The 18,431-nt window shown below is 61.2% G+C and overlaps 4 protein-coding genes across 4 annotated transcripts; 2 read left to right on the plus strand and 2 right to left on the minus strand.

Moving 5' to 3' along the window:
- Positions 1-4,709: 4,709 nt before the first annotated feature.
- Positions 4,710-5,237, plus strand: JCM10292_000363 (uncharacterized protein; the record flags this gene model as incomplete). Its single annotated transcript, XM_076652105.1, has 4 exons — positions 4,710-4,790; positions 4,848-4,952; positions 5,004-5,118; positions 5,179-5,237. The coding sequence occupies 4 exons, from the start codon at positions 4,710-4,712 to the stop codon at positions 5,235-5,237; spliced, it is 360 nt and encodes a 119-aa protein (XP_076502345.1).
- An 863-nt stretch (positions 5,238-6,100) lies between these two features.
- On the minus strand, positions 6,101-12,344 carry JCM10292_000364 (uncharacterized protein; the record flags this gene model as incomplete). Its single annotated transcript, XM_076652106.1, has 23 exons — positions 6,101-6,306; positions 6,445-6,473; positions 6,536-6,600; positions 6,661-6,714; positions 6,778-7,086; positions 7,148-7,391; positions 7,447-7,613; positions 7,678-7,897; positions 7,960-8,044; positions 8,103-8,254; positions 8,314-8,549; positions 8,616-9,278; positions 9,333-10,015; positions 10,075-10,154; positions 10,214-10,309; positions 10,375-10,609; positions 10,667-10,751; positions 10,810-10,959; positions 11,024-11,260; positions 11,315-11,369; positions 11,426-11,853; positions 11,910-12,050; positions 12,126-12,344. 23 exons carry the CDS (start codon positions 12,342-12,344, stop codon positions 6,101-6,103), a joined length of 4,839 nt encoding a protein of 1,612 aa, XP_076502346.1.
- An 809-nt stretch (positions 12,345-13,153) lies between these two features.
- Positions 13,154-15,726, plus strand: JCM10292_000365 (uncharacterized protein; the record flags this gene model as incomplete). Its single annotated transcript, XM_076652107.1, has 13 exons — positions 13,154-13,268; positions 13,442-13,529; positions 13,589-13,650; positions 13,711-13,740; positions 13,807-13,848; positions 13,906-14,022; positions 14,081-14,147; positions 14,207-14,436; positions 14,575-14,766; positions 14,902-15,045; positions 15,117-15,249; positions 15,319-15,395; positions 15,455-15,726. 13 exons carry the CDS (start codon positions 13,154-13,156, stop codon positions 15,724-15,726), a joined length of 1,569 nt encoding a protein of 522 aa, XP_076502347.1.
- Positions 15,727-16,061: 335 nt separating this feature from the next.
- RBG2 (Rbg2p) lies at positions 16,062-18,025 on the minus strand (the record flags this gene model as incomplete). Its single annotated transcript, XM_076652108.1, has 13 exons — positions 16,062-16,087; positions 16,151-16,225; positions 16,293-16,341; positions 16,403-16,484; positions 16,582-16,787; positions 16,845-16,877; positions 16,940-17,120; positions 17,180-17,199; positions 17,264-17,281; positions 17,346-17,422; positions 17,485-17,725; positions 17,834-17,868; positions 17,962-18,025. 13 exons carry the CDS (start codon positions 18,023-18,025, stop codon positions 16,062-16,064), a joined length of 1,107 nt encoding a protein of 368 aa, XP_076502348.1.
- Positions 18,026-18,431: the final 406 nt, after the last annotated feature.

Below are 18,431 nucleotides of genomic sequence, written 5' to 3' on the forward strand. Positions count from 1 at the left end.
CGCGGAGAGCTGTTTGCGGCGAAGAAAGGGGCGGAAAGTGGGCGTAAGGGCGGTTAGAACGTCCGCGTGCAGGCGCTGCTCCCCAGGAAGCGCTTACAGAACTTTGCGAGGCAGGACGCAGCGAGTGCTCGATGGCGCGAGCGGCACCTTCGCCCGCGCACGAGCCCCCTTTTCCCTCTGCCGTCGCTTTCCTCACTCTCGCTCACGCTGGACTGCGCGCTCGTACTGCTACACAGATCGATTGGTAGGTCTGAGCTCTAGGCACCGACTCGCCCTTACGCTGCGTGCGTCAAGCTCGAGGTCGCTTCTCGCTTGCTTCTCGGCGAGCTCGCTCGGCTCCGGCTTTGTTGCTCAAAGGCTGGGATGCACAGGTCAACAGATGGACGGACTGCAGCTCGGGCCAGCCTAGAAGAACATTGGCGCCGGCGGGCCATTCCGCTCGTAGTCCGCCAAGGCGCGCTTGTACTCCTCCTCCCTGCGCTTTTGCTTCGCTTCTTCCTTGATCCTTTTCCGTCCAGCATTCAGCCGTTCCTCTTCCTCGATCTCGGTCAAGCTGGCGGAATGCATGCTCTGCGACGCCCGCAGTGTCAGTCGTTGCTTGTGTCAAGGCTGAGAAGTACGACGTACGTCTGAAGAGCGATGCAACGACGCCTTCAGTGCCGGGCTCTCGAGCGGCAGGTCTGTGCCCTGAGTGCTTTGATTTGTCAGCGATTCATTGAGCAGTGGGCCTGAAGTTTGAGCGTACTCTGCTCCGTCGTGTGCTCAAGTCCGCTTTGAGTGCGGTCCAGACTATCCCACTCCGGCCGCGAGACCATCTCAGGACCGTTTGAGCGCTCAATGAGAGGCAGACGATCATGGCTGGCGCCGGATGGGAGCGCAGCTTGGGAGTGGTGGCGCTGCTTCTCGTTTGTATGACTGTGAGCGATCCGGGAGGGCTTCTCCTCTCCGAGAGGAGACCAGGGCTTGACGGGCGCTGCGCGATGTGCCATCTGGCTTCAGTGCGCTGGTAGGAAGAGGCTCTGCTAGCAATGGAGAAGGACAAAGTACCCGGATTCTTCGTGAAGGCAGTGCGCCGGACCTTCCGTTCAGGAGAGCAAAGGACAGGGGCACAATCCACGGACGCCGGTCCAAGCAGGTTGCTGACTCAAGGAGCATTCGCTGCTGCAGAGGACCTAGTTTTTGCGCCACCTGTGAGCCCGCAGCAATCTTGGCTGACTGCAGCCTTTGCGCTTCGGCGCAACTTGCTTGCCTGCCTCCCTCTTCTGGATGCACAGGCAACCAGCTGGGCGTCTGTTGGTGATCTCAGCCCTCCGCTGGTCTCCGCTCATGCAGAATGAACGCCTCAACGCGCAATCGAGCCGGAGAGTGGTGTGTAAGGTGCGGCCCGCGGACCCAGCAGTGCGAGTCAGTGCCAGACACGTCTGTCTTGGGCTCTGCAGCAAGAAGGCAGACTGGTGAGACATTGGAAGACATGTCAACAAGAGACATGGACGAGAGGCGAGTGCCTCAAGACTGGGGCGGGGAGAGATGGCAATGAGGAGATCGTGCAATTGCTGTGCAGGGAGTGGACATGCACTGAGCAGGATGTTCTCCTTGGCGCTGTTGCTTGCGCGTTTGCTTAACTGGCGCAGACGGAGGAACGGCACAGTGTCGCTCTTGTCGCAGCTTTGCCTTCTCACAATGTTAAGGTTGCTCCGGACAACAACGGTGCAGAGAGCAACGCCAAGAAGCATAGTAAGTTTTGTTGATGGCCCTCACATCCTACCATTGTGCAACAGCCGGTATACGGCCGCCTCTCGGAGCATGTGTCCTGACCTTCTCAACGCTCGCCGCACGCAGGTGTGCCGCTCAAGAAACCTCGCCAAGGGCCCAACCCGCTCAACGCGTCAGAAGCGCGTCCAAGCAGCAGCAGTGCGGCCAAGGGACGCAGCGCGCGCCGCAAGGGCTTGGTCTCTCGCTGCCATTTTGCCGCAGACGGTGCCGACCGCAGTCTCAAGGGTCAGACGGTTCTGATCAAGCCCCGCTTTGCCTTTGCCGCTGCTAGATTCACCTGCCCAACACTCAATGGCTGCAAGCTCCCGACGTGCTGGTTTGGCTCGATCGTGATGGCACTCCTCGCAACCAACACTGGCTACTCGACCCTGCGCGACTCGTCCCCGCAAGCTACGGGTATGTGAGATTGATTGGTCCTTGTCGTGAGCTGTTCTGACTGTGATGGGGCATCTGCAGGTTTTGCTTGCTCACTTCTGCGAGACGTCCGCGACATCCAGTTCGGTGAGGAGGGCAGAGAGGTCGACGAGCCCGCTTCGCCTCTCGCGTCGATCAAGCTTCTCCAAGGCGCGGCTGCCTCAACAATGTAATGCAGACTGAGCTGATGTTGAGCCCTGCGCTGCGCTGGCTTGTACCTTGCACAGACACCTGGGCCTTCGACCTCGCCCAGCAACAGTGTGCGCATGAATTTCTGGGCAAGTCCCCCGACATGCCCAGGTTCGAGCAACTCGCAAGGTACGCTTGACTTTCATCATTTTCCTGCATGGCATAGCGGCCAACTTGTCATACATCCGATGACAGGTCGACCGAACTTGTCTTCAAGCACGACCGCGTCTGCCGCTCGTGCGGCGACACATGCAAGTCTGCCTTCACAGGGCACAAGATTGCCATTGACTCGACCACCCCGTCTATCTCGGACGGTCTCGCCGGCGCTGCTGAGCCGGACGAGCGGGAAGGGGAGTGGTGCTGCGAAAAGTGCGTCTCTCCTCATCATCCCACTGCGCGTGCAACACTCGCTGACATCTGTCTGTCTAGCTGTGGTCGAGGCCGGTGTGCCCTCACGCAGAAGGTCATGGCGACGTCCGAGGTCGTCGTCGTGCGCGTCCAGAACGTCGACTCATCCGGCCGGAAGTTGGCTTGGCATGGCAACATTGAGCTTGAGCTCCAGCTGTGCGGCAAGGTGCGTGCATTCTCTCCATTCCTTGCTCAGGCCTCGCCAACTCATTTCGTCGGTCGAGCCAGACCTTTCGACTCAAAAGCATCCTCGTCCACGCCGGGCCGACTGTGGACGCTGGACACTACAGCAGCATCACACCCGTCAGCATGTACAACATCAACGTCTACGACAACGCCCGCACTTATCACTACAGCTCCGTCGCGCACGCTCGCGCACGCCAGAATGCCGAATCTTGCCTCGTCTCCTACGAGGCCGTGGCAGAGTCGCGCACGCTTGACACACTTGCCCACTGCAGCGTTATCTTGCCAACAGAGCGGCCGCGCGCGCCACAGATGTCATCAAGCGGCCTCGAGCTAGAAGCGCAGGCTGCCCGCCCCTTGAAGTTCAGGCCCGAGCCTGCCGGTGCATTCCTTCTTGCACGTTGTCGCAGCTTCTTTTATGCTCTAGATTGTTCCGTTGACCTGGGTTGGCGCAGTGTGCGGCACGTTGCAGGCATCTCGGTCCCCGAGCTCCCTTCAAGACTTGCTAAACCGCCGCAAACGGTCTCACCGCGCTCGTCAAATGAGCCAGTCCGCGTTCACGCAGCAGGTGAGTGCCTACAATGTTCCTCTTCACCTCTGCGTCTGCGCTGGCGTTCTTGCTGTTGTTGCATGTGCCGCTGCCGAGAATCCGGTCGCGTTCGAGGCGCTACCTTCCTAAGTGCAAGCAGACTCCTCGCCGACCGCCTTGTCTTGCCGCTACCGCTACAACTCAATCAGTCCCAAGCTGTTTGGACCTGTAGTCCTTCTGGAGGCTGCTGAGCCGTCCGGGCACGGGACTTCTCTCGCTTCGCCCGTCCCGCTCGGCCATGGCAAGACAACCGCAACTCCGCCCCGCAACGAGACTCAAACGGCAGCAAAAGCTACGGGCAGCACGACCATGGCCATTGACGATACGTCTCAGTCTCCAAGATGACTGCGAAAGAAGGCATTCACCTTTTCCTCAGCCGCAGCGCAAGCTTCCACCTCGTCCTGCATTGGTGTCCTACTGTCCCCAGCTACCGTCTCTGCTACCGCCTCGTCCAGTGCCAAGGTAAGCAAAGGTCACCTCCCAAAGATGGTATTTTTCAATCCTTCTGTCATCCAGCACTCCACATCAGTACTGACTGTACATTTTGCGGACGGTGATTAAGGACCTTAAGGTTACAACGCTGTCATCCTTCTTGACTGTACCCGCAAGCAAGATCCTCTTGCAGAAGACAGACAAGGGGAAGGGCAAGGCCCGTGAGTCTGTGAGTTCTGCTCCACCTTCTCATCACTGCACGTGTCTGATATTGCCCTTCAGGACAATGATGACTTGAGCAAGTCCAACAAGGTCATGCTTGCGGAGGCAGCCAACAAGACTTAGCCGTTGTCAAGCAAGAAGATGGGCGGGAAGGAGAAGACCGGCAAGCAGGGTGCGTACGACCTGCGGACGCTGTCTCTGTCACATAGGATTGACCACCGCTTCCGCTTGCAGGCACCGACACCAGCTCGGGTGCTCACGCCGCTGTGGCGCAGAAGACTGAGCGCGCCAAGTACCTGGAGGTGCTGCTGAAGGGATGCGTCATCTCTCATAGCTGTGGGAAGTCAATGAATCCCTAACCAACTGGACCTTTCAGCGTGGTACCTCTTGCTCTGTCACTCCAGCGCAACTCGCACCCTGTCGCACCTCCTCTGCCGCATTGCGCACGCAAGATCTTCCAGCGCGGCGGCAACGTCAACTATGAGGTCAATCTGGACAAATGGTTTGCAAACACGGGATCATCTGGAGCAACAAGCATGCAAATGGGCTGGAGGGCCGCAAGAAGTGCGCTGTGGAGCAGGTGCGTTTTCCATCTGACTCAGCTACATACAGAGTATGGCCTGACTGTCTCCCACAGATCCGCAAGATGAAGAAGGGCTTCCCGTTTGGCCAAAACGGGAAGCGGCTCTTTGTCGAGCAGAGCCAGTACATGACCGGCGTCAAGAATGACAGCCACGTCATGGTACGTTGTCCCTTCTCATAGCATGAGATCCAAACTGACCGGACTGAGCAGTTCTGCTGCCCTTGCTGGCTCGCCATTGGCAAGTTCGAGCCACTCAACACGCTCCGCACCACCGCTGAGCGTCACCTTGCCACTCACACGTCCCCAGATGACCCAACTTGCCGCTGTGAGTCAGTATTTCTCCCGTCTCATTGGAAGAGCATGCTCACCAGGTCCTCATGGACAGTCCCTTGCCTCCACCACTACAAGGGCTGCCCCCACGGCTTCTCCCGCAAGCGTAATTGAGACGCCCACTGCAAGACCAACAAGAAGCACCAGGTGAAGTGCCAGTTTGCCAAAGTCGAGACAGATGAGGAGCCGGACGCCGCATGCAATGCTGCTGCCGCGGCAATCAAGCCCGGGAAGTGCGGCACGCCAGCACGCGGCAAGGGCTCCTGGGAAGTTGACATTGTCTACGCAAGCTAGGAGGACAAAGGTCAGACTCAAGGAGGAGCGCGCCAGCGGAAACAGCTGTCCCTCACTTGTCTCGCATCTCTTTGGCCTGCGCAGAGACCGTTCCAAGCTTTTCACAGCATCTTCCTCCTGCCTCCGCGTGTTCACCGCCCTGTTGCTTGCCTTTGGCCCCATTTGCAATTTACTCGCCCATATCTGTACGCCGCTTTATCCAGTCTTCCCTACTGTCTCTCGACGCTTTGCCAATTGCACCCGCAGTCTTACTTTTTTGTTGTCTCCTTCCTTCTCCCGCCTCATTATTATCCTCCTCCCTTTCTGCATCATTTGCGTTCTCATACTTTCTTGACTCCTCTTCAGCTGGCTGTAGATCTGTCTCTCGCCTTGTTGACGCCAGCCCCTCTCCCTTCTCGTTTTATTCATGTGCGGCGTGCACACCTCGTCAGCCATTCACCGAGGGTGCTGCTGCCTCATCTCTGCAGCGCGCACTCATTTGCATGTGAGCGCAAGCGCAAGGCATACCTGACACTCGGGAGGGATGTCCAAGAAAGGAGCACATCGGGAGTGCAGCCAGTGTGTGTGTAGCGTGGTCTCCTACTTTTGACCCCATGCTCTGCAACTCTCAGACGACACACGCAAAGATTGGTGGAATACGCTGTGATACCAGATACGAGCCGCTAGGGATATAGAATCGCTCTTCAATCCCGCTTTGCCGGCGTCCTTGCGCCGCTCTTTGGCGTCTTGCCGCCCGTTCTCGGCGTGTTGGACCCGCTGGTCTTGACCATACCCGCCTCGACTGCGAGTGCGCGGAAGATGCCGTCGGGCCGCTGGAGCAGGTTTGTCGGAGAATCGAACTCGGCGACTTCGCCGGCTGACATGACGAGGATCTTGTCGCAGTCCATGACTGTAGTGTGATGCGCAAGCAGAGAGGGTGCAGCGGCGATGTGAAGGCGGAGCCGAGACGAAAGAAAGGAGGCAAGCAAGGGAAGAAAGTCCGAGTCAGTCACGGACCTTCGGCTAGACGGGCTACGAGCAAACGTACTCGTGTTCAAACGATGCGCAATGACAAAGCTGCGTGGCATGACTCCAAGGTGAGCAAGTTAAGGGCTTTGACGCGGAATGATAGAGCGCACATGGTGCACGAGGCAAACTCGCGACGGATGACGGCCTGGATGTCGCGGTCGCTCTCGACGTCGACCTGTGTGCGAGCACGAGTCAGTAAGGGCGGCTGAAACCGAGAGGCGCGGCAAGAGCCTACAGCTGCGGTCGCCTCGTCGAGTACAAGGATCTTGCTGCGTCGAAGAAGGGCACGCTGCAAATCCGAAAGACGTCAGTGCCAGTGAGCGAGGAGTCAAGAGCCTGAGAAGGAACGCACGCCAAGGCAAATAAGTTGACGCTGGCCCGCGCTGAAGTTCGTGCCGCCCTCGTCAATCGTCGCGTCGAGCTTTCCCTCCATCCGCTCGACGTGCTCCTTCAAGCGGCACTGCTCGAGTGCCGTCCACATCTGCGCGTCGCTCGCCCGGCCCGAAGGGTCGAGATTTTGCCGCAGCGTGCCCGCAAACATCTGCGAGTCCTGCGGGATGATGCTCAGGCGCGAGCGAAGGTCGTGCAACCCGATCTTGCCGACGTCGACGCCGTCAATCGAGACGACACCGCCCTCGGCTTCGATGATGCGGTACAGCACCTGTTGAGCACGCACAGTCAGACAATATGCTTGGTGCATCAGGGAAAGCGAGACGACGCACCATCGTCAGCGACGACTTGCCCGCGCCGGTCCTGCCGCACACGCCGACCTTCTCGCCCGCCTTGATCTCAAAGTTGACGTCGCGGAGGACGAGGTCGAGCTCCTTGCGGTACCGCGCCTTGACGTGGTCGAAGCGAATCGTGCCACGCTGCGGCCAGTCGCCGGCAGGCTTGTGCTCGGGCACCTCGAGCGGCGCCTCCGAAGGAAGGTGGATGTACTCCTGCACGCGCTCAACCGACACGATGCTGTACACGCAAGGTCAGCGTTTAATCCGCAGCGGCGAAGCAGAGCACAACGCACTTGGTCTCGACCTCAGTGGCGCTTCGCACGATCCAGTTGAGCGTCTGCGTAGTCGAGAGCGCGTACGAGAGCATGAGACCGACGACACCGGCGTTGAGGTTGTTGGTGTGCACGAGCGTGAAGACGGCAAGGAGGGCGGTGCTCAGAATAAGGATAGACCCGAGGAACTACGTCGAGGTTGCAGATCAGTATCGGGAGTCCCGGCAAAGCCAATTGAGGTCGGGAGCGCACCTCTAGCCGGATAGCGAGCCAGCGATTGCAGTTGACTGAAGGGAAGTAGGCCTCCTGGTTGCGGTCGACGCGAGCCTCGTTCTCGGCGATGAAACGGGCAGACTGGCGGTAGGCGCGAATGGTCGAAACGCCGCCGAGCGTCTCCTGGAACGACGCAAAGATGGGAGACTTGGTCGTCGCGTCGAGGCGCTTGAGCTCGCGCGACGTCGCCAGGTAGTAACTGTGGAGGAGCCGGCGTCAAGGCCTGTGATCGAGGCAAACGCTAAGTGGCGAGAAACGCACGTCTGCACCTGCTTGTAGATGAAGAGAAGCGGCACGAGGACGATGAGGAACGCGGGCGCCGACGAAGCGATGACGAAGATCATGCCTGCGAGGAGCGAGAGATGTGAGCGGGCCTTCTATTGAGACAATAGAATGCGACGCACCGAAAACGCCAGCAAGGGTCCGCGCAAAGCCGCCAAAGACGCGTGCGAGGACCTCGTCAATCACGTAGACGTCGCGGCTGAAGCGGTTGAGAATGGTCCCGAGCGGCGTCGTTTCGAAGAACAGCATCGGCGAGCGGATGACGGCGTGGAACCTGGGGGCGGTCAAATCAGCATCGACAGCACGAGAGGGGCGGAATGAGCGGGAACGTACATGCTGTCGTGCATGAGCTTGGCCGAGCGGATAACGCAGAGCGAGTAGAGGAGGATGCCGTTGATGAAGAAGATGATGCTGGCGCTGCAACCGAGCGCGGCATAGATCGACAGGTAGTACTTGATGTTGCCGTTCTCGCCCGTGTCCGAGTTGTGCTGACTCCAGTTCTTGAGCCAGACGTTGGTGAGGACCTGGAGCGCCTGCTGCGAGACGATGGTGAAGACGTAGAGGAAGCTCTGCGGACGCGTGGCGGGTGAGCTGCCAGCTGCGGCGCGCAATCAGAGGCGTGAAAATGGACGCACGCCCATGTAGCCGTTGGCCTTGATGTACTCCCAGTAGACCTCTTTCTTGACCGATCCCTGCTCGCGGTTCTCCTTCGGGCGCGAGCTGCGCTTCAAGGTGCGGAGCGTCTCGAGCTTCTGCTCCTCGACGGGAACGGGGACAGCGCGCTTGGTGAGCGCGCGGCTGTTGGCGACCTTGAGCTTGACGGCGAGGTCGTCGGCATCGAGCTTGGCCTCAGACTGGACAGGCTCGTCGGCGTCCTCCGAGCCCGAACCGACAGCGGTCTTCTCGTCCGCCGAGGCGTCGCCATTGTCCTCCGTGTCGGACGCGTCGCTGTTGTCCGACTTGCCAAACTCGATCAGGAGGCGCGAGAGCTCCGTGTCGCCGTCGATCGCGGCAGCATAGGTCGAGCGCTCGAGGATGACACCCTTGCGCAGGAAGATGAGCTGGTCGGCCTGCGAGCAGTACGGGATCGCGTTCGTGCAGAGCAGGCGCGCCTTGTCCTTGAGCAGGCCCTCGGGGCCGATGACGCGGTCGAACAGGTGGCGGCCGACGTGCGCGTCGACGGCGCTGAGCGGGTCGTCGAGGAGGTAGATGTCGGCGCGGGCGTAGACGGCGCGCGCGAGAGCGACACGGGCCTTCTGCCCACCGGACAGGCTGATACCCTTCTCGCCGACCTCGGTCTGTGCGTACAGAAGTCAGCGAACATGCCGTGACGTGTGTGCCGGTCAACGCACCTCGTCACCCTGCGGCAGGAGCTTGAGGTCCTCGCGGAGCGCGCAAGCCTCGAGGACGAGGTCGTAGAACTCGGGCTCGAAGCGGTGGCCAAACGTGATGTTGCTCTTGACCGTGCCGCCCATGATCCACGGCTGCTGCGCGCAGTAGGCGACTGTGCCGCGCACCGTCACCTGCCCGTCGACCTTGTTCATCTCGCCAAGGACGGCACTGAGGATCGACGACTTGCCGTCGCCGACGCGGCCGACGACGGCGATGAGCTCGCCCTTCTTGACGCTCAAGCTGATGTCCTGGAGGTGGTTGACCGGCGGAGGCGTCGAAGCGGGCGCATCGGGGGCGGGGAGCGGCGTCCAGGTGAAGTCGCCCTGGACGACCGAGACGAGCTCGTCGCCCGGCTGGAGTTCGCGCGAGGGGACCGAGATGTTGACCGCGTCGGCTTGGATCTCCTTGGCGACAAGGAAGTCGGTGAGGCGGTCGATCGAGACATAGGCCTCGACGAGCGACGAGAAGACGACGGGGAGAACAGCGAGCGGGAAGCCCAGCAGCTGGAAAAGCGTGATTGCCGGGAAGACGATCTCGCTCGTGAGGGGCTTGCCCGAGATGGTCGAGAAGAGGGCGAACGTCGAGAAAGCGACAGCGAAGGGGGTGAACGACCAGAGGAAATTGGACGAGGCCGAGAGGTAGCCTGCAGCGCGAAGGTGGTCAGCGAATCCGCTGCCGGGCAGTCGGCGAGACCCAGCTCACCCATCCGCTTGAGCATCCTGAGCTCCTTGTTGTTGCGGACGTCGAAGAGACGCTGCGCGAACGAGTCCTCCCACGCGTAGCTGCGAGTGTGGAGCTGGTCAGCTCAGATCGAGGTGAGCGCAAGGCGGCAATGACGCACAGCTTGATCGAGCGGATGTTGTTCAGGATCTCGCTCATGACCGACGTGCGCTCGTCCTTGTTCTTCATCTGCGCACGCTGCAGCTTGGTCTGGTACCTGCGCTCGCCCATCGCGTCAGTCTTCGTTGCCCTGTGATCAAGCAATGCCGAACTCAGACGCACCTCGCAATCATCGCCGTGAGCGGCATGCTGGCGATCATGACGCCGACGCCGACAAACATGGTCCACCCGAGGAGGTTGTAGAGCGAGACGAACGCGAGCGTGATCTGGAACACGCCCGACCACGCGATCTGCCCGTACGTGCACAGGTCCTGCAGACGCGTCGCGTCCGTCGACTGCAAGTTGACGATGTCGCCCGTGAGGCGGCCGCCGCGCTCCGAGGGCGAGAGGACGAGGGCTGCGGGGCGACTTACGTTAGACGCAAACGGAGCGCAAGGCGACGGGCGACACGCACCCTTTTTGTAGATAAGCGAGATGAGTCCGCCGCGAACCCGCATGCCGGTCTCGAAGACGCGAGCAAAGTAGCAGTGAAGGAGGAGCTGCACGAGAAAGCATGAGTCTCGTGTCTCCTGCGCAATGAAGGGTCCCCTAGCTCACCGTCTGCACGATAGCGCAGAAAAACATGCCGAGGGCGATGATGTAGCCGTGGAAGGCGGGCTCGCCGTCGGGGCTGTAGTACGACCCGACGAACGCGAGGAGGCGCTTGAGCAGCCAGGGCTGGAGGAAGGCAAGCGTGTCCTGGCCAAGCTGTGTTGCAGGGAGGCGGTCAGTCAAGCGATTGTGTGCCCGCTACGAAGACTCGAATGCGCACCTTGAACAGCGCAGCGGTGAAGAACGGGACTCCGTACGCGCTGACGAGCGCGCCCGTCAGGCTCGGCCGCTTGTCCTTCTCGTCGTCGTTCTTCTGCTTGCCGTCTGCGGGCGTGACGGCGTACGTCGGTTGCTGGCCGGGCGCGGGGTCCGTGTGCGTCTTGTGCGCGACGCGGGCGCGGCGCGCTTGCCAGGCCTTTTCGAGGCGCTGGCCGAGGGCCCAGGCAGTGTCGTCGGGCTGCGAGACCAGGTCAGTACAGAGGCATGAACACGGGGGCATTGCGAGGCTCACAGGAAGCGCCCAGAGGTCCTCCTCGGTGAGGAACTTGCGGTAGCCCGTCTTCATCCTGCGATTCGAACCGTCAATGCCTAACTCCTCAACGAGCAGACCTTCACGCCTCACATCGGGGTCATCCAGGAAAAGGTGAGGCGCTGGAAGACGTTGGCGCGGAGCCTCGGGCACTCCTTCTGCTCGAAAGCGAGGTCGTCGTCGCCCGTGCCGTTGCGGCGCTGCTCCTCGTCTTCGCCGAGACGGATCTTGCCCTCGTTCTTGACAAAGGGAACAAAGTCGCGCCAGGACATGCCCTCCCATCCCTGCGGGCCGAGGAGCTCGAGGGCAAAGAAGGATGCGAGGAGGACGAGGCGGACGACGAGGAGGACGAATTGCGCGAGCGGCGTGCCGCGTAGGAAGCGCGGGGCGACGGGCGCGATGAGATAGGAGCGGAGAGTGACGGTCGAGACAGCCTGGGCAAGGAGGGACCAGAAGAGGAGCGAGTCCGAGGCGTGAGGGAGGAGAGGGTGCGACGCCGTCTCGAGGAAGTGCGCAAAGACCTGCGGGTGTTCGACGTGAGTACTCGCTAGTCGATGCTGGCGGGAGAAGGACACACGTAGGCTGCGAGCGTGAGTAAGGCAAAGGGGAAGCGGACGTCCCCGAAGACATGGACGCCGCCTCGCCCTGCGCGGTGGGCTTCGACGGCGACGACGACGATCTGTGCGACCTGGACGAGGATCAGGGCGCTGAGGAGAGCCTGCAAGAGTTACCGCAGCCGAGTCTAGTCAGCCTCCACTCTGCGCGCAAGTACGCAAGCTGGCGCGCGACGCACAAGTTTGAGGCCGTACGCGGCCTTGCCCTGGTCAGGGAGGCGCTCGCGTTCGCCGGCCCTGTAGCGCTTCCAAAGCCTGGCAAAGTCGTGGCCGCCGACGAGGGCGAGGGCGGCGGTCGGGACGAGCGAGAGCGCGGTGGCCTGGAAGCACGGGTCGAGGTCCCAGTTGGCCGGGTTGTAGGCCTGCCCGGGGCACACGGGATTGTACCACTCGCGCATGCTCACGGCTGCGCGGTCCAGAGGAAGCGAGACGCAACCGAGCAGCGCTGCCAGCGGCTGACGAAGCTAAGCCGAACGAGCGAGCGAGTTGCGGTCACCTCGCTCACGCGGAAGCGGGCAAGTCCAAGCAGAGTGCTTGCACGGCTGCAAGTACAGTGCACTGCAAAGCAACACTACTGCCAATAAGTGAGCGCAAGAGGTGCTGCGTCCCCCTTGTGCTGCTCTTCGTCTCATCTTCCAGCCTCCTTCTGTTGCCGGCTTCTCGGTGAGCTTGGTGGTCGGCGGAGATTCCTGCAGCCCAGCGAGTGACAAGTTGTGACAGAGCAGAGTCCCCAGGTCGTCGATCGCCCGTGTCGTCAGCAACACGTCCCGGAACTCAAATGCCGAGGTGCACAGGCCGAGGGGCCGCCACTGTTGGAGGACGGAGACGCTACCGAGTTGCTACCGAGCACAGTCCCGTGCTCTCGGACACGGCGTGCTCGGTTCTGCAGGCAATTCCTCCGGCGCCGCTTCCATTCACGCGGATCGACCCTCTCGCTAGCGGGCTTGGCGAGGGTTCGTGCGCTCCAGTTGCCGCCCACGATGCCGCTGCGCTGCACTGCAGCCTCCACAAGCGGCTGCACTCTTTCGGCTGGCGCCTGCTTCACGTTGCACTCGCTGGCCCCGTCTCCGCACTCCACCCGCTGTCCGGCGCTTAATCCGGAGTCCCGCGTCCAAGAACTGGCAACCCAGGAGTCCCACTGCTCTCCGCTCTTTTTCTCCCTGCTCTCCGCTTGCCCTGGGACTGGATCGCTCTCTCGCCCCGCGCCATGCCCGCCCAGCACGTGAGCGCCGTCCTCGAAAAGGCCGAAGAGCGCCAGCTCGAGCACGCTCGCGCTCCTCCCTCCCCCGCTGCTGCTGCTATGGACGGACCCAACCCTTCTGGTTCGTCAATCTTCGTCGTCTGCGGCGTCAAGAGACGCGTACTGACGAGCTCGAGCCCCTTGGCGCCATCCTCAACGTGCCGCCGATCGCCTCTCCCCCTCGTTCGATACCTTGCGGATCTCTCTGCTCGTGTGCGGCTGCCGCTGTGTTGCCCGTGTCGCGCGCACCAACAGCTACGCTCGAACGGCGGCTTTTGTGGAAGCTCGACCTCATCCTCACCCCGCTCTTCTTCGTCGTCTTCTTGATCACGTTCATTGACCGGTGCGCTTCTCCTCTCCTATGTTCCAATTTTATGAGACTGATGACAACATCGCATACAGAGCAAACATCGGCAATGCTCGCGTCGCTGGTCTCGAGCGGGACCTGGGCCTGACTGGCTACCGTAGGTCGGATCCTCTCTTTACGCCGCGAACCTACCGCTGACCCTGAAGGCACACAATAGAGTTCAACATTGCCTTGACTGTCTTCTACAGTGCGCCGGGAAATCTTCGCCGTCTCGCGAACCTCGTGCTCGTGCTGACTCCCCCGCCTCCATCAGTCTTCTACGCTCTGTGGGAGATGTGCTCCAATTCGGTCTGCAGTGCGTCTTTCCCAAGACTGCATCACGCTCTGGTTCTGACAGCACGGTGGGCGACAGAATACATCGGCGCCCGTGTCTGGATTCCGCTGCAAGTGTTCGCCTTCGGCCTCGTTTGCATGTGCACCGGCTTCGTCAAGAACTTCTCGCAGCTCATCGGGCTGCGCATCTTGCTCGGTGCGCACGTCTGCACGTCGGACAGTTGAGCTTGCCATTCTGACGTGGGTTGGCGCAGGTATCGCCGAAGGCGGAGTCTTGCCGGCACAGAGCCTGGTGCTGAGTCGATTCTACAAGCGTGACGAGTGCGTGCCCCTTCATCGTTCGTCCGTCCGAGTGAACGTACTGACCGCTCCCTTCGCAGGATGGTCTTCCGCCTCTCGATCCTCGTCTCGGCCGCCGCCCTCGCCGGAGCGTTCGGCGGCCTCCTCGCGTCGGGCTTCATTGCCGCCGGCGAGGTCGGCTCGCTCGGCGGCGCATGGCGCAATATCTTCGTCTTTGAGGGCATCATCACGATTGTGATTAGCGGGATCACGGCTGCGCTGAGCGCGTCGGGACCGCAAGATGCGTGGTGGCTTACCGCCGAGGAGAAGGGTGAGTTTTGCTCTTTCTTTCTGCAAAGTCTTGGGTCGCAGCTGCTGACGGGTGTCTTGCTGTCTATTTCCCACCGTCGGTCCCTCTCGCGGTCCCGTCCATCTCTCATCGTCCCGCTCTCCCGCCGGCACTTTCCAGAGCTCTGCCTCCGCCGCGTCGGCCGCGACGTCTCCGTCTCGGGCACCAACGAGAAGAGCGACCGCGGCGCCGTGTGGCGATACCTCTGCACGCCCGCGCCATGGATCTGCGCGTTCGGCTACCTCGCGGCCAATGTCGGCGTGCAGGGCGCGAGTCTGTTTACGCCGACGATCGTGCGGTCGATGTACCCTGGTGCGTTGTGCACCACCTGACGAGCAGGTTGGTGTGACAGGGACCGGAGACTGACCACGCTCTGCTTCCTTTCTTCCGGTCGATCCTACTCGCTCGTCCTTCTCCCTTCTCCTTCACACGCATTTCCCAACGCAGGCATGACCACTGTCCAGATCCAGCTGCGCTCGGTCCCGCCTTTCGCCGCCATCTGGGCATTCATGGTCGGTCTCGGTCTCGCGAGCACTCTGCTCAAGAGGCGCGGAGTCCTCCTCCTCTTTGCTGCTCCGTTTGCTGTCGTCGGTACGTCCCGTCGCACTCATTTCCGGCTCGTCGGCCCTTGAACGCAACGATTGACCTTTCCTCATGTGCAGGCTACGCTGTCTTCGTCGGCACCGACATGAGCGATACGAGCGCGCGCTATGCCATGCTCTTCCTCAACGGCATCGGGGCATTCCCTGGAGGACCTATGTGGATCGCTTGGGGCGTCGGATGCGCGGCAACCGAGTGCGTCTGCATCTTGGAGCCGGCCGCCCTTCACGTCAGCTCCTCCTGCTGACATTCTGCTCCCCGCAGTACTGAGCGGAGCGTTGCGAGTGGCTTGGTACCCGGATGGGGTCAGCTTGGCGCCATCATCGCCACTTGGTGCTACTGTGCGGCGCATTTTCCCTCTCGTCCCGCCCGGAACCTGCCTGACGTCCCCCGTCCCCAGTGCCGACTGATGCGCCCAACTACTACACGGGCAACTCGATGGTGCTCGGGTTTGCCGCGCTGCAGGTCGTCCTCGCAGCCTTGATGCTGTGGTTCGTCAAGCGCGAAAACGCCCTCCGCCTCGCAGGCAAGCGCGACTACCGCCTCGGCGAGCTCGACTCGCTTTCGAGCGACGCCGAGAAGGTCAGCAGCCGCGGCGAGAGCGACGCAGAGGCGGCAGAGAAGGTGCGCCGCCTCGGCAGCCAGCATCCGGCCTGGCTCTTCCCGCTCTGAGCTGTCTGTCCTTCTCTTTCTTCTCTTTGTCTCCGTGGCCACTCCGTACACATCGTCAACCGCTGTTGTTTATCCGATCGTCAACCGATATTTGCTCTTGTCGTCAACCGATATCATTGCGTAGTGCCGCCTCCTTGTAACCTATCAGTTCCACCTGGAGTCCGAAACAGACACAACTGCTTTGCAAGCAGACCCCACTCCAGCCGCGATATCCACATCGGCCGCTACCGAAGTCCCTTCGCGGCTTCAGCGAGATACACTGGCAGCGATCGCTGGAACCCGAACTCTCGGAAGCGGAAACGGCTTAATCAGGTGAGCGTTGCTAGACCGAGTCGCTACACCTTCGTAACGATCGAGATGACTGCGGACGTTCCGACGTCAGCAGCAGTCCAAGCGGGACGGCCATGCAGGACACGCAACGCACCATCGTCTTGCGCACACCGGTGCGTCAACCCGACCTTCTGCGGCTGTGGCGCAAACTTGGACGACTTGCCCCAGACTGCGTGTAGGCGATGATTAGGTCATTGCAAGCGTGCTTCCGCGGGAAGAGACGATCAAGCACGCACCGATCGCGTACTTGTACTTGGCGACAATGCCCTTGTGGATAGACGCGCACTGCAAACGGTGTCTCAAGTCAAGACGGCAGACAGGCTCGTCCGAGCGATGAGTTACGCACAACTGCCTCCATGGTCGCGTCGGTCTTGATGATCAGCGGGTCCGACAGGTCGGGCTCCTCGCCGCGCTTCTTGGTGTAGATGCTGCCGAAGAGGAGTCCATCAGCACTGGTCATATACGGCCAACATACCATGCACCCGCAAAGCGTCTCGAGAAGACAGGGCGAGACGCCGAACTCACCGGTTGAAGCCCATGTACTGCCAGATGCGCTTCTTGAGCACCTCGAGCCCGAGGTCGAGCTCGCACGAGATGACGACGGTGTGCGGTTCGCGGGCGAGACGGTCGACCTCCTCGAGAGAGCACGAGTCGATCTTGTTGTACACGTAGAGGCACGGCACGTATTTGCGGTTGCCGAGGATCGAGTCGACGAGGTCGTCCGAGGTGATCTGCAGAAGCCGCGTGAGGAGGAGTCAAACGAGAGGCGGTTGACTTCAAAGACGCACGTCTTCCCGGATCATGATGTCGGCGTTGTGGATCTGCGAGCAGCAATCGTGAGTAAGGTGGACGGACAGGTGCGCGAAGAATGCTTGCAGCCCACCTTGTACGCCTGCATGATACCGCGAATCGTCCGCTCGTCCGTCTTGGTGAGCGGCACAGTCGCAGTGATGGTGACACCTCCCGCCGTCTTTGGCCGGAAGACGATGTCAGGCTTGGTGCGGTTCAGCCGGATGCCAATCTCCTCGAGCTCGTGCTCGAGCTGTCGTCGCTGCTCCTCGCTCCTGCACAGCGCTCGTACGTCAGCTGATGTGGGCAGGACATGTGTCTCAGTGGCACTCACTTTGTCACGTCCAGCATCATCTGCGTAGCCAAGCAAAAGCAGGTGTGAGGCGAGCCCACAACAAGCACAGTCAGGGGTACGCACCACGATCACGTCTGCAGTCTATACGGAGCATAGAAGTGTCAGACGATTGCTCCGGTATGCTCTCGAGCCGGAGTGAGCGCACCTTAGCAACCGCGACAACCTGCCTGCCTCGCCCACGACCGCTTGCTGCTCCCTCGATAATTCCCGGCAAATCAAGCACTGCAGCTCGCGAGTCGGTCAGGATGACGAAACAAGAAACGCCCGTGCGAGCATTGACGCACACTGCACCTTGGCACCATCGAGATCGAGAACACCGGGAACCGCGACGAGCGTCGTGAACGCATACGCCGCCGCGGCACTCTCGGTGCTCGTCACCTTGCTCAGCAGCGTACTCTTGCCGACGGACGGGAACCCGATCAGGACTGCTCGCCCGTAGCCACTCTTGCTCACGTCAAAGCCGGCGCCCGGTTTCGACGACTTGGACGTCTCGCCCTCGAGGAGCTGGGCGCGGTAACGGGCGAGCTAGAAGGAGGACAGGAGCGTCAGCAGATGTTCGGCTGCATGGCGAAGCATGCAAAAGGCGGCGCCTCTCAGAAAGAGAATCGGACAAGGCCGACAAAGCGAGCGCACCTTCGCCTTCAAGAGACCGAGGTGGTACTCAGTGGCTGTTCAAAGTAGCTAGGGTCAGCTAGGCACCGCAAGCGCATCGGCGGATCGCGTATGGCAGGCAACACACGGCGTGAGAAAGGTGAACGGACCCTTGTTCTTCTGCGTCCTCGCCATCTCCTCCTCGATCTGCTTGATCTTCTCAAGTACGCCCATCGTGTTGGTGCAGCCGGGTTAGACTTCCAGGGAGCGGGAGTTGCGGCGGAGAGAGCGGTGGGAAGGGCGCAGTTGGCGGCACAACAGGTGGTCGAAAGTCACGCGTGCGAGGCCTGCTCGTACAGTGTCAACAGAGGTCCACACGCGCTTGCACAAGCTGTATGGACGTACTCGAAGCTATGGATTCGACGGCGATGAGGGAGTGGAGCGAGGTCAGCACGGCGAGCGACGTTCTGCGGCAGCTTGGGCAAGCGCACAGACGCTCTGGTAGACTGCCTGTGCTTGTCCTCGGCTGACTCGAGGCGAGCGACGGGGGCAGCAGAGCGGACGACGGCCAACCTTCATCGCCTCGTTCCCGCCGCGGACTTGAGCCAAAACCACTGGCGCTTTCGAGGACTGCCTACAG

Source organism: Rhodotorula paludigena (genome assembly GCF_050403205.1).
Source record: "Rhodotorula paludigena JCM10292 DNA, Rt_paludigena_JCM10292v1_ctg65, whole genome shotgun sequence".
NCBI lineage: Eukaryota > Fungi > Basidiomycota > Microbotryomycetes > Sporidiobolales > Sporidiobolaceae > Rhodotorula > Rhodotorula paludigena.